The following is a 15,135-nucleotide window of genomic DNA, read 5'->3' on the forward strand; positions in this document are numbered from 1 at the left end:
ATATTTCTACTTATTCTCAAATGCTGTCTACTCTCAAGTGAACAGGCTTCAAACGTGTCACAATCTTGGTCATCACTGTTGGCTAGAAAGCAACTGAAATACTGTCTTCTGTTTGATTTTTGCCTAAATAGTAATTCACAGGTCCATTGGACTGTTGCCCAGACGATAGAAAAACAAAATAAAGCAAAGTGGTACTAATTTCTGTCTTATAGGAATATAAGTAAATGGGCAGGTGAAATTAATAAACACGAGGTGAAATGAAACGAATTCCACTAGCATACATTTATTGCACTTAACAAGGGGTGTGTTGTTGGCTTACCCTCTCCTATAGAATTCCAACAAGTTAAATTTCTCCAACTGGCAAGTTATCAGTGTTGATGTAATGCTGCTTGTCCCTGGACAGCTGAGCTCAGCAGCTCTAGCTCCATTTTCCTTTCCAAAGAATAGCTAAAGAAACATTCTTTGGACCAGTGTAATATGTTTGCTACATTTCAAAAAATTTTCTTCACATTTTCCTCTATGGCTCTGTTTATTGTTCCATGATTTCTGTAGATTTGATTTATTTGGGGCTAGGTGCCAAATATAGTAAAAAGAGCAATGTTCAAACTAGCTCAGGGTAATCTAAAGGAAGTTTGTAGATTTGATGTTCTAGAAAGGAAATGTTCACCTCATGTGTTGTACAGAGTTTAGTCCACCATTCAGGCATTACTTGATTGACTGATGGATATTCTGTATGGGAAGGTTTCACCTACTTCTATTTCTACAAAAAAAAACTGAGACCTTATATACATAACTCTGTAACGTTATTTTCCTGACAACATATTATGGACATCCCTTCAGGTCAATAGTTAAATCTAGCTCATTGTTTTTAATATCAGCAAACTACTCTATATTTGGGTATGTTACAATTTTCAACCAGTCTACTGATGGATAATTGGGTTGCTTTTAGGTTAATTTTCCTCTAACAAGATGGAAATTATTATTTTTGTACATATATATTCACATATAGGTACTTTTGGTTCTATAGGGTAAATTGCAAAATATAAGACCAATAAATAAAAAGATACATATCTATACTAATATAGATCTCTATGTAGATCTATATTGACATTTTCCTATATAAATGAATAGGTACTGCCATATATTTACTCTGTGTGTTTTTTTATTCCATCAGTCCTGGTTTTCTGATGAAAACTTCTCTTAACACTCAGAAAAAACAAAAAGTTATGCCTTGCCTTACCTAGAAAACATCAGCCTAGGAATGAAATATGTCCCAAGTCAAACACATTTTAATGATTACTATATTACATCAGGGGTAATTTTCTATATATTTTATCATTCCATCTTCTGATTTCTTTTCTCAGATGACAGAATAGCCTGAGTGCTTTGCCCACAAAAATTACCATATTTGCAGATTCAATTATAACATCAGTAGAATAAGGCATTACAAATCACATTTCAATTTAGCTAATTTACAAAGACTCATTTGTCCCTGAAATTTTATAGTAAGCCAAATCTATCAATTTTTTTCTTATTTTTAAATATTAATCTAGATAATGAGCCAGCAAAATTTTTGTGAATTACATCATGAGCCTATTCTAAAATAAAGGTAATAATTTTCTTTCTACTTTTTAGCTCTGAACCAATGGTTTATTGACCAGTACCTTAAATAAAGATATACAGACAGAAAAGGTGTCCAGTTAACACAGAATGCTTTTTAATAATAAGAAAAAAACAGAAACCCTAGGATCTAGAAAAGACTATTCCTTTTTTAGTCATTAATCATCACCATGTTATTTCATTTAATTCATAACAATCTATGAGATAAGTATTTATAGTTGAGAAAACTGAGGCTCAGAGAGGTCAAGTAACTTGCTCAATGCCCCACAGAAAGTAAGTAGGAAAGCCCAGATTTTACCCCATTATCTGTCTGAATATGTTCCCAGGCCCTTATTTGACATTGACACATTGACCATCACCTATTATTTTTGCCTCAACTTTCTTCTCCTCTCTTGGTTGTAAGTTACATGTTAGTCTGAATCAGCCCTCAGTGATAATATAGACATGAAGGACCATTAGCTATAGTGTTTCTATACAGCTGGAGGGAAATTTTGATTTAATGTGAGCTAAGGACTCTGGTTTACTCTTGGAGAGGGAGGAGGTATATTTCAGAGCCCACTGAGCTAATCCCTCTTCTGAGGTTGACATTTCTTCCAGAAGCTCTAATGCTTGGTGGTAGAACATTTTTCACATCTCAGACTTCATCTTCCTATTATTGAAGATATTTTCTACCTTAGCATTTTAAAGTGACTCAGTAAAAACTAAATCAATTTCATATGACCTGGTAGGTGCACACTTTTCTCCCCTTTTGTTTCTTTAACACTGGTACCATTGAGAAGCTAACACCATGTTTTCTTTGAGATATTCCAAAAGGCACACTGGAAAGTACCTTAACTACCCCCTGCTTATAAGCTGTTCATAGGGTGAGGGGATTGGGGGTGGGGCGGGGGAGAGGGGGCAATAACATTCCAATTCTTACTGTATTAAATTAAGATCCTACTCAAATACTTTTTTTCATTGGTAATTTTAGAAATTTTTCAACAGTGAAAAATTTAAGCAAGATTTACATCATTTTAAGAGACAACACATTCATCCCCTGCACTATCATGAAATACAGTCTTTTGTAGTTTGATAGGTAAAACTGTAGAGAGGGGTTTTGTTTTGTTTTGTTCTGTTTTTAGTCCCTCAGTATGGTGGCTAACTATAATTGCATGCTGTGTGTAATTCTTGAACTGGCTAATACTATTTTTTTCTTTCTCATAGAATTGGGTAGTTATAAAACTACCCAATTGACATATATGAAAACACAGCCTCACTGTATTTAAAAATTAATACAGGAAGAGGCCAATCTTGGGAAAAGTTTTGGGATGAAAATCTACTGGGAATGGAGGGAAGAAGGTGGAGATTCTTTGTGAATGGCAAGGGAATCCCTTTCTCATTTCTTCTATTGTATTCAAGTCTTTGGGAGAGGAAATGAGCATCACACTGAGCCTGTAATTCTTGACACTGAGGATAAGTCTGAACCAACCCCTGCTGGTCCCTCCACCAGCGTGGCTATCCATCTTGGACCAGATGAGCTGACCATTAGCCAAGCTCCGAAGCAACCAAACCCAGACACCTGAAGCTGGTGCCATGTCGGACCTCCAGGGCTGGAAGGAAGCTAAGCGGCTGAAAGCACAGACTGTTGTGCGGTCAGGGTCTTGTCGCCCTTCATCGCTGTCCCGTGCACACAAGCTCTTGCCAAAGTCCCTGATGGCCAGCGAAGGGCATTCCCATACTTGCATGTATGCAGAGTAACCCGCGCGCACGGACACACACACACACACACACACAGACACCCCAAATTCAGAAAGCAGGTCACATGACACCCCCTTGCCCCCAAACTCCCCCATTTGGAGCACTTTCTGCAGAACAAGCAAACGATTCCTTTCTTTTTTCTCATTTTCCAAGTTGCCAAAGCTGGGACTGGGTGACGCCTGGCTGTGATAGGAGTCTTCCCAGTGATGCCCTGGGACCCTGAGGTGCCCAAGGGACGCCCGCGCATCTCTCGCTCCTTCCAAGCTCCCAGCGTGAACAAAGGGGGTCACAATCCCAGTGAAGAGTCGGTGGGCTTCGGAAGGAAGGCTCTCGGGCTGCCCGTGAGTACCGTGGGGGACAGTGCCCGGAGACTCCGCGCCCTCCCATCCCCTCCGGGGTGCGCTCACCATTTGTAGCCTCTGCCGCGCTTGAACTTGAGGGTGAGCGCAGTCTCCAGAAAGAGCAAGAGGTTGAGCAGCGCCAGCAGCCAGTACCTCGGCTCCTTCTTCACCACGGCCACTCGCCAGACCCCAATGAGCGAGTGCAGAAAGAACAGCAGCCGGGTGACCAGGGCGTTGAGCAGGACCAGTCCCTCCATGGCGCGCGCTTTGCCCTCGGCCCTCTCCGGTCCCGCAGACCCCGCCCGTGAGCAGAAACGTGACAGCTCCGAGACCTGCTGCCACTGTGGTCCCTCCTCAGCCTCCCGCTCGCTTTCTACAAGAGAGAGCGACTCGCCCCTCCCCCAAACTTCCTGAGAACTCTTCAAAGAGGGGAGCCTCTAAGCCCAGCTTCTCTAGACTGCTGGACTTTCCCGGGAGTCTGGGGCTCACAGCCCTGGCTCCTGGGCGTTATTCTCCAGCGCTGCCCACCCCGCTCCCATTCCCGGGAGCTAGTCTCCATCCCTGCCCTCTATCAACCCCGGCCTCCTTGGAGTCCCTAAGAACTTCCTTACTCCGAGGGAGAGGGATCCGAAGGAGGAGAGGTGGACAGGGTGCTGCATAGCCAGCAAGGGGGAGGAGGACGCATCTGGGTCATCTCCCCCTTGCTTTCCTCTGCAGAGCTTGAATTCACTCACACTTCTTACAGGAACAGGCTGTCGTGGTGACTCTCCGCTGGAACGGAGGAGAGCCAAAGAATCTGCTGTCCCAGCAGTTTTAGAGACACGGTTTCTGCCCAGAAGGGAGAACTACAACTTCCAGGGACTAGAGGAAATGAGACACCCCCGACTTTCTGAGAGCTCCTTGAACCTCACCCATGGGTGACCGGTCACTTCTCCTCTTTGGACACAGTGCTAGTAAAGAAATAGTCTTTATTGTGTCATCTGCCACTCTCATCGTCCACCCCCACCACTTTTTTCTGAAAGCATGTTGTAGAGGAAAAGAGGGCAGAGGGGCACTTGAGGAAGGAGATAGAAGACAGAGAGCCAGGAGTTAGAATAGAAGGAGAAATTCATGGAGCAGGGAATGAACTGCACCTTGAGGTCAATGACCAATAAATTAAACTCTGGTCTTTCCAGCATCCGGGGCAAAGAGGAAACTGAAGTCAGGGTTTCCCGAAATACCTTAATGACTTCTGGTTCCCTGTTTGGTCTCCTACCACCTGTACCACTATTTACTTAACATTTTCCTTTAAACAAACTCAGATTTTTAATGAAGTAATTTTAAAAGGAAACTTTATACCACTTGTAAATGGAAAATCAATATGGTAGGCTATAGATGAGAGGTAATTACAAAAGTAAATAAAATGAAAGTAAGTCCCTGAAATCTCCCTGGGCATTAATCATTGCTCTCCAGGGCTCTGTGCTTCAGTGTCCCATTTTCTAGGGAGAGAACCACTCATATTACTACCAAGCCAGAATGCTTTTTTGACCACATTAGTAAAATTGAAAGAAAAATGCAAAGGAAATCCTTTCTTGGTTAGGTTTATTCAACTTAAAATCCTACCATACCTTTCTTAAAGTTAGGTTGAAAACTCTGAAGTAGATGATTAATATCTTCTTAGGTAAAATAAATAAACACAGCCGCTTAAAGAAGCTCATTTATTTCTGGTACTGTGAGTAGGGAGGGACTTTTCTTTTTCCTGTGGGTCTGCATTCTCTCATAGCTTACAGGAAACCCAGCAGTGATATCCTGGGATTGCTTGTTATAGTGCCCTTCAATGTAGGCTGATGACACAGTGGCCTATGACCACCCACTGTTCCCTGAAGTGCTAGAGCACAGTAGACCGCCAGTCCAGCAGAAGGCAGCATGGCATGGACATGGGAGCCATAGCACCCAGCCAACTTGCTGCCTTGGACTCCTGGCTCAGCCACTTATATTTTTGTAACCTGTTTCCCCAGCTATAAATGGGGTACTAAGCCTATGGACTCATAGGGCCATTGTGGGGATCATATTAGTTAATCCATATAAATCACCTGGTAGGTAACAAGTGTTTAGTAAATGTTGGTGATTGTTGCCTGGACCAAGAAAGCTAGTCCAAGAAAGCTGCTCTTTGATGACCTGGGACAATAATAGGAGTGGAGCCGAGAAACGAGGCAGGCTTAAGGTCTGTCAAAACCCACCAGCTGAGCACCACCAGGAACACATCTGTTGCTGAGCAAATTGGGTTATTACTCTTTCAGAGAAGAGCACGCTCCATGGAGAACCATGGGGCATCTCAGAAAAAGGTGTGAGAAAGCTCAGCAAGGACTGATTAGGAAGGATTTGGGTTGGTGTTAGGTGATTTTGGGGAGGGCTTAACAAAGTGGGGCTGATTTCAGGAAGTGGGTGTAATTCTGTGATTTGGGGTCTTAATAAAACTTCTTAGGTAGAGGAATGTTTGTTCATGTTCGTCGTTTAGACAATATTCATGTTTGGTCTGTATTTAGATATGATTGCAGAGTGGTCCTGTCCTCTTTTTGTCTTGACCCATCACACTCACAAAGTGGCCTTCTGTGTTGCTGTTCTGTGAAATTTTGGGGTTCAACAGGAGGATACCAATGCCTGATTGAAGGTATCAGACCAGTTGCCTGCTTTCAGGGGTAGCTTTTCTCTTTCTCAGCCTGCTAGAAGAGCTCTCTGGGAGAAGGGTCAGTCTGACATCTTCCACACAGCTTTGCTGTTCCATGTTTTGAAGGTTTAGATTCAGTCTAGGTTCTGTTATCTCTGGATCAGAAAAACAAAGCTGTTACTAAAGAGAATGTTAAGGTTATTTATTTTTTCTTTTCTCCTAATCCCATTTTGGAAGACTGAAGTCTCTGAGAAATATCTTGGAACCTCCAATCCAATAACCCAAGAATTTTATAAAAAGAAAATAAATTAAGCCGCTTTTAAAAATACACTCTTTTTAAAAAAATTATTTTAGAACATTTTCTTAAAGTAATCTCAGTCTCATGCACCAAGTTCTTGTGTTATAGGCTGGGATTGCACAGAAGTGGAACCTACTCATTCTGTTGTCTGAGGGGACAGCAATCACAGGCCCCTTTTCCTTTCTGAATGCAAAGTAAACACAGTTTTCAGGATTCTCTTCAATGAGAGTGATTTTGGTTGCACAAAAAGTCCTTCTCAAGCTAGCCCAAGTAAAAGGAGTAGTTACTGAAACGGTACACGTAGCCCAACAAGGGAGCTGGAACCCTGCAGAAATCAAGCACAGGTTGGTCTCAAAAGCCACAGCCTCTTAGTAAAGTTCATTCTTATCTTAGCCCCATTTAGATCCTATTCAGACATCACTCTTATATATACACATGTACATATCTTTATATATAAAAGCCTAATGTGCTAATTGTCCCTCCAACCGTTTGACCATTGGACCAGTCATTATGATGCACACTGACCACCAGGGAGCAGAGGCTCTGACAAGTAGGTTAGCTTGCTGCTAGGGTACGGCTGATCGGGACTAGGCGAGACAGGCTGGACACATTCTGGAACCCTCCCACAGTCCCTCCCCAGCCTTGATCATGCACCAGTGGGGTCCCTCAGCCTGGCCTGTGCCCTCTTGCAATCCAGGACACTTTGGGGGATGTCGGAGAGCCAGTTTCAACCCAATCCCCACAGGCCAGGCCAAGGGACCCCACCAGTGCACAGGCCTCTAGTGTTACATATATATGTGTGTATAGTTATATATTACTAGAGGCCTGATGCACAAAGATTCATGCAGGAATGGGACTTCCTTCCCCTGGCTGCTGGCTTTGCCTTTGCTCCAACTGGAGCCGCCTTTCCGCCTTCCCACACTGCCCAGAGGCCCGGAGCGGCCGGGGGCGGTGCAGAATGCCTGTGTCATCGCCATGGTGATGACACAAGCATCTCGCCTCACCCCTGGCTGCTCCGCGCCTGCGTATGCAAATTAACCCGCCATCTTTCTTGGGTTAATTTGCATACTCACTCTTGATTGGGTAGTGGATGTCGTGAATGTATGGTCAATTTGCATCTTTCTATTTTATTAGTGTAGATAATTCATGGGGAAAAAATCATACACTATAGGAGAGTACATTGCATTCCCCAGAGGAATTATTCACAATTAATACCTTCCATTATTAATTTTCCTGGTAGTTACAATGATATCTTTTAAAAAAAAATCTATGTTTCTCCCTTTCTTGATTTACCAACTTACAAAAATGTTGAATTCTCAGTTTGAAAGTTGGAGTGCCCAATACTTCTACAATACCTTCTTTCTTTCTCACTTCCCCTCTACTACCCAATTTTATTAATAACATTCTGTTCTCTAGCTGTAATTAAATCTACTGTCTTGTCAATTGGTTAATCCTAAAAATTGAAAGTCAACAAACAATATCTAAGATATGTAATTATTATTCAATGTATTTTTCAGATAAAATGTATATTTCCTCTAATCTTTGAAAACAGTGATTCTTTTCTAGAAACCAATATTACTGATAAGAAGTCTAATGACAATGTTCATACCATTGTCTTTCTTTTTAGATAAATATTTTCCAGTGTCTGGAATTTTAAGATTTTTGTTTTCCTTGGAATGTTTATCATTTCAATGTATCTAGATATTGAGCTTTTTTTTTTTTACATGCTCTACCAGGTGCAGTAGTCATGTATCTTTATTTAAGTGAGTCAAACCTTCTGTTATTTCTTCAATAATTTCTTCTTTATTGTTTCTGTTTGCTTTTTCTGAAATGCTTATATTTTCTATCTTTTTTTTTTCAGAGAGGAAGGGAGAGGGAGAGAAAGATAGAAACAACAATGATGAGAGAGAATCTTTGATTGGCTGCCTCCTGCATACCCCCTATTGGGGATCAAGCCTGCAACCCAGGCATATGCCCCTGACTGCAATGGATCCTGGGACTCTTCAGTCCCCAGGCCAATGCTCTATCCACTGAGCCAAACCAGCTAGGGCTCTCTCTTGGTCTTTTTGATCTATGTTCTGGTAGAGCTGCTTAATTTTATTTTCCAGATGTTGACTGAACCTTCAGATGATTTCATTTTATTGTTCAACTCTATCAATGATTGTTTTAGTCAACATATTTTGCAACAAACCTTTCTTATTATTGAACTCTATTTTTTTTCACACCATCTTTGTTCATTTTTGATGGACTCAATATCTTTTTAAATTATTTAGAAACTAGAGGCCCAGTGCACAAAATTCCTGCATGGGTAGGGTCTCTAGAGGCTGCCGGCTGCCAGCTGGGGCCTCCTTTCCTTAGCTGCCAGCTGCCGGCAGGGCCTTCCTTCATTCCATGTCACCCCCTGGTGGTCAGCGCATATCATAGAAAGCGATCGAACTGCCAGTCGAACTCCCCAGGGGACATTTTGCATATTAGGCTTTTATATAGATAGATATTACTTATAATTATTTAATGACACCTTTCCTGAATTATTTTGTTTTCATTTGTTGGTTGCTCAGTTTATTCAATTTCTTCCTTCTATTTCAGGATTTTATTATGTGGTGATCTTCAAATGATCTAATGATCTTTTGTTCATTCATATTTGCAAATAAGGAATTGGGCTAGCTGAAATACATAGCTGGTATAAGTGTTCTGAGTTGCCATCTGCCTATTACATGGAAGAACTGGTTATAGTCCCAGTACATGGACAGGATATATTTGTCAGGTCAGCTTCCTTGTGGGGTGCAATGGGGAGAAACCAGCAGTATTATCAATGTAAGGAGGGCTCCTTTGAAAGCTGGTGCTTAGTGCATCTCACTCAGTCCTTGTTGGAGCTGCCTTGATTTCTCTCCTCTACCTCATCCCCCAGCACTGGCTACTTCATGACACAAATCTACCCCAAAATGCTCTGATTCTCTTTACATCTTTGGTAGAAATCTAAACCACCCATCTTTCTTTAAGAACAGTTCTCAGATTTTAGCTTGAAATCACTGATGACTATATGAGGAAGCAGAGATGATTTCCAACCATTTCTACTGTTCTGAAAGTAATTATTGAGCAAATACTATGAGTAGAACTGCTCTTTGCACTTGCTTGTATGAATTCAGCTTTGGGGGCTCTCACAGAAAGAACTGTGTTTATTTCTGCTATCTTAGGTTATTTTTTTCTGTCTGGTTTCTCCACTAGCCCTATCCTGTCTGTATTCTACCTTCCTGGAACTCCTCAAAGTTCCTGGTCCACCCCTAATGCTTTCTAGCACTGTTTTTATCGCTTCCTTTTTTAAAAAAATAAAATCATTTCTATCATTTCAGAGGTGAAGACTTGGTTCCTAGTTCAAAAATTTGAATCAGAAAACTTCACAGATTGTTTTAATGCTCTGAAACAAGTGGATTAAGGGGGAACAGTACTGTAACTATTTTATATTATATATAACTAGAGGCCCGATGCATGAATTCGTGCACTGGTGGGGACTGGCCGGCCCGCCCTTATTGTGACCTATTGTGCCAAGCTGGCCAGGGGGAGGGGACATGAGAGGTTGGCTGGCTGGCCCCGTCCCTGATCTGAGTGGGCGATCAGGGTCAGGGGCCAGTGGGTGTGTGTGCGGGCAGTTGGCTGGCCAGCCCCACCCCCTGGTCAAACTCCTGGTCGAACTCCCAGTCGAGGGGACAATTTGCATATTAGCCTTTTATTATATAGGATAATGGAGGAAAAGTAGAGCTTTATTAAGTTAGCAATAATGGTAATAATTACTCTTCTTAAAAAAATAGTAAAGTCATCAGCAATTATCAATCTTCAGACAGTTCAACAGCTAGCAAGGAAGAGAAGTCTGAAGTGCAGGTTTAGGATCTAGAGCAGGGGTCCTCAAACTTTTTAAACAGGGGGCCAGTTCACTGTCCCTCAGACCATTAGAGGGCCGGACTATAGTTTAAAAAAAACTGTGAACAAATTCCTATGCACACTGCACATATCTTATTTTGAAGTAAAAAAACAAAACGGGAACAAATACAATATTTGTATTTGCATGTGGCCCGCAGGCCGTAGTTTGAGGACCCCTGATCTAGAGTGAGGCTGCCTTCTTCAAGTTGCCCTCTTCAAGCCTTGGCTCTACCTCTTAACCGATGTGACTATTGGCAAATTACTTCTCTCTTTGAGCCTTGGTTTCTCATCTATAAAATAATAATGATAGTACCTTCATGTTTACTGTGAGGATAAATTGACTAATATTTCAAAAGTGCTTAGAAAAAAACTGCCTGAAATATAGCAAGTACTCAGTAAATATTTGTTGAATAAATAAATGAAGTTATGAGTGGGTGTTGAATAAACAACACCCCAAAATAAGCTATGACTATGAAACATCAAATAATTACATAGTTTAAAAAAAGAAAGTTCATTCCAAATGTGAATTTAAATCATGATGTTTAGTTCATGTAGTTTGTTGGTTGTTTCTTGATTACTTGATTGGACATTTTAATCTATTCTGAATTTGTTCAAACAAGCCTAGGATTATAGTTACAGATGAAGATACAATTTATCATTAAATCATGACCATTTTTAACCACAGGAGCCATAAAGTGAATTACACTGGAAACCATTGTGAGATGTTGCTTCTTATAAATGCTTCTTTAGGTATGATTTAGAACAGCTGGTCAGGGTGCCCTGAAGAGATTGATGAGGTGGCAGTCATAATGCCTTAGTTCCAGTCCCTACCTCAGTGTCTACCTTTGTAAAATGGAGCTGGCAATGCCAACCTTGTATATCATGTTCCATAAAAGAATCACATGAGGTAATGAATATGAAAATGCCTTGTAAAACTACATTGAGATCAAGGTTAACATTTGACTGATAAATCATATTGATAGTGCATACCTTCGATATATGTGATGAGAATGGCACTTAATCTCTGTGGTCTTCCTCCCCCAAACCCATAACCATACGCTAACCATGAGAAAAATACCAGTCAAACCCATATTGAGGAAGATTTTGGATAATATCCTCCTAGTACTTCTCAAAACTGTCAGTCACAAAAAAACAAGCAAAGACTGAGAAACTCACACACCAGAGGAAATTAAGGAGACATGATGATTAAATATAATGTGGTATCTTGGATGGGATCCTGGGACACAAAAAGGGCATTAGTGGGAAAACTAGTGAAATCCAAATAAGGCCTAGAGTTTGGTTGGTAGTAATATACCAATGTTGGTTCTATTATTGTGACAAATGTAACATGGTGACATAGGATGTTAATAAGTGAGAGACTGAATGAGGAGTATACAGAACTCTCTGCATTATCTTTGCAAATTTTATGTAAATCTAAAACTATTATAAAATTTAAAATTTACTTAAGAATAAAATTGACATAAAAATATAAGATTTTATTTGATTGTTTCGTTTATATATTTTTTATTACATTTATTGGGGTGACATTGGTCAACATGAACATATAGGCTTCAGGTGTGGGTTTCTATGTTACAAGATCTGTACTAGTATATTGCACCATGTGGCCTGATTTTCCAGGAAGAAGTTACTTCTCCTTCTATACAATCATAGCTTCTCTCTGCCACATCTCTCTTCTGCCAGAGCTCTTCCTCCTCTTCCTAACTGTTCATGGTCCCCAGTACCACCACTTCATCCCCACTCCAGATCTTCTATTCTTGTTGGTTGCATTACAGCTCTCTTGTTTCACCCATGGCTGAAGCAAGACTTATGATCATAACAGACAAGCTAATACTTTGCCACTCCTTCAAGCCTGTAGTCTTTAATTTTTTTTCTTTTTTTTATTCTTATCCCCCCATCACCTCACCTTTGGCAACCATCACCTTGTTCCCTGTACTTTTGGGACTATTTCTGTTTTGTATTGTTTATTTATTTGTTCTTTTAGATTCCTCATATAAGTTAAATAACAAAATATTTATCTTTGTCTTCTTTCACTTAGCATAACACACTGTAGGTTCATCCATGTTGTCCTAAATGGCAAGATTTTATTATTTTTATTACTGAATAATATTCTGTGTGTTTATAGCAGTATAGACAGAGATAGATATAGAGATATAGATATAGATATAGATATAGATATAGATATTCATTTACTGATGAACATCTAGATTTCTTCCATATTTTGGCTGTTACTAGTAATGCTGCAATGAACATAGGGTGCATGTATGTTTTCAAATTGGTGGTTTTGCTTTCTTCAGATAAATACCCACAGATGGAATTACTAGATTATATGGAATCTCTATTTTTAAGTTTTTGAGCAATCTCCATGTGACTGCACTAATTTACAGTCCCACCAACAATGTATAAGGGTTTCCTTTTCTTTAAATCCTCACAGGCATTTGTCATTTGTGGATTTATTGATATTAGGCATTCTGACAAGTATGAGGTGATATCTCAGTGTGGTCTTAATTGACATTTCCCTGATGATTAGTGATGTTGAGCATCTTTTTATATCTCTCTTAGCCATCTGTATGTCCTCTTGGAAGAAATGTCTATTCAGGTCCTCTCCCCATTTTTTAATTGGATTGTTTTTAAGTGGTAAGGATATTTTAATAATCATTCCAATCCATGAACAAGGTACATCCTCTATTTAATTGTATCTTTTAAATTTTCTTTCTTTAATGTCTTATAGTTTTCAGAGTACAGGTCTTTCACATCATCGGTTAAATGCATTCCTAAGTATTTTACGCTTTTAGATTCAATTGTAAATGGGATTGTTTTCTTAATTTCTGCTTCTGATCATTCATTACTGATGTATAGAAATAGAGCATATTCCTGTGTATTGATTCTGTATTCTGCAACTTTACTGAATTCATTTATTAGTTTCAGGAGTTTTTTTGGGTAGAGTCTTTGGGGTCTCTATATATAATATCATGTCATTGGCAAATAATAAGAGTTTTACTTCTTTCTTTCAGATTTGGATGCCTTTTTTTTTTCTTGTCTGATTGCTGTGGCTAGGACTTCCAATAGTATGTTGAATAAAAATGCTGTTAGTGGATATCCTTGTCTTATTCCTGATCCTATAGAAAAAGCTCTTAGCTTTTCACTATTGACTATGATATTAGCTGTGAGTTTATCATATACAGCCTTTATTATGTTGAGACATGTTTTCTCTATAACCACTTTATTAACAGTTTTTGTCATAAAATAATGTTGAATTTTGTCAAATGCTTTCTGCATCTATTGAGATGATAGTATGATTTTCATCCGTTTTTCTTTTTTCTTGACTTTACTTTTTTATTTTTTAATTACAGCTGACATACAATATTATATTAGTTTCAGGTTTATATCACAGTGATTAGATATATAACTTACTAAGTGATCACCCCAATAAAGCTAGTACACATTTGACACCATACATACTTATTATAGTATCATTGAGTATATTCCCCATGCTGTACTTTAAATCCCTGTGACTATTCTATAACTATCAATTTGTACTTCTTAATCCCTTCACACTTTTCACCTAGTCCCTCAACCCCGCTCCCATCTGGCAACCATCAAAATGTTCTCTCTATTTATGAGTCTGTGTCTGTTCTGCTTGCTTGTTTATTTTGTTTTTTAGATTCCACATATAAGTTAAATCATACGGCATTTATCTTCCTCTGTCTTTTTTATTTTAGCCAGCATAATACCCTCTAAGTCCATCCATGTTATTGCAGATGGCAAGATTTCTTTTCTTTTTTTAATAATGAATCATATTCCATTGTATATATGCACCATTTTTTTAACCCATTCATTTATTTCTGGACACTTAGGTTGCTTCCATATCTTGGCTATCTACACTAATAAAAGACAAACATGCAAATTGACTGTACCTTTGTTATGCATTAAGCCACGCCCACCAGCCAATCAGAGCAACTATATGCAAATTAACCCAACCAAGATGGCGGCCGGCAGCCACGGAACTGGAGCAAGGAGGAGGCTTGGTTGCCCCAATGATGGAGGAAGCCAAGATTCCTGCCTGCCGCAGCCGGCTCTGAGCTCCACTCAAAGCAACAAAGTTTCAATTATAGAAGGTAAATAAACCCCAGCTACCTGCTTTCAGCCAGCCGTGGCCACGGAGCTGGAGCGAGCAGGAGGCTTCCCTCCTGCCCTCCCTGGCCAGCTCTGAGTTCCTCTCAAGGTTACAAAGTTTCAATTATAGAAGGTAAATAAATCCCAGAATAAAAAAAAAAAAGAAAAAAATGAGAGGCTGGGAGCTTCTGTCGCCGGGGGGCTTGGCCAGCCTGAAAACGGCCCTCAGCCCCTCACCCAGACTGGCCAGGCACCCCAGTGGGGACCCCCACCCTGAAGGGGGTGTCACCGGCCTGCAAACAGCCATCAGCCCCTCACCCAGGCTGGCCAAACTTCCATGGGGTGAGGGTCCCCCCTTGGGGGGGGGCTTGACCAGCCTGCAAACAGCCATCAGCCCCTCACCCAGACTGGCCAAGAACCCCAGTGGGACCCCCACCCTGAAG

The 15,135-nt window shown here is 40.4% G+C and overlaps 1 protein-coding gene across 1 annotated transcript in view; it reads right to left on the reverse strand.

Annotated features, from left to right (window-relative positions):
- The window catches only part of TMEM26 (transmembrane protein 26), a 38,792-nt gene extending 34,700 nt beyond the window's left edge, over positions 1-4,092 (reverse strand). Inside the window, exon 1 of the mRNA XM_070432814.1 lies at positions 3,765-4,092. Coding sequence (XP_070288915.1) covers positions 3,765-3,955 — 191 coding nt within the window. The 5' untranslated portion in view covers positions 3,956-4,092. The remainder of the gene's footprint in view (positions 1-3,764) is intronic.
- Positions 4,093-15,135: the final 11,043 nt, after the last annotated feature.

This window comes from Myotis yumanensis, unplaced genomic scaffold (assembly GCF_028538775.1).
Source record: "Myotis yumanensis isolate MYYU_CA2020_CCGP unplaced genomic scaffold, mMyoYum1.0.hap1 SCAF_13, whole genome shotgun sequence".
Classification (NCBI taxonomy): Eukaryota; Metazoa; Chordata; class Mammalia; order Chiroptera; family Vespertilionidae; genus Myotis; species Myotis yumanensis.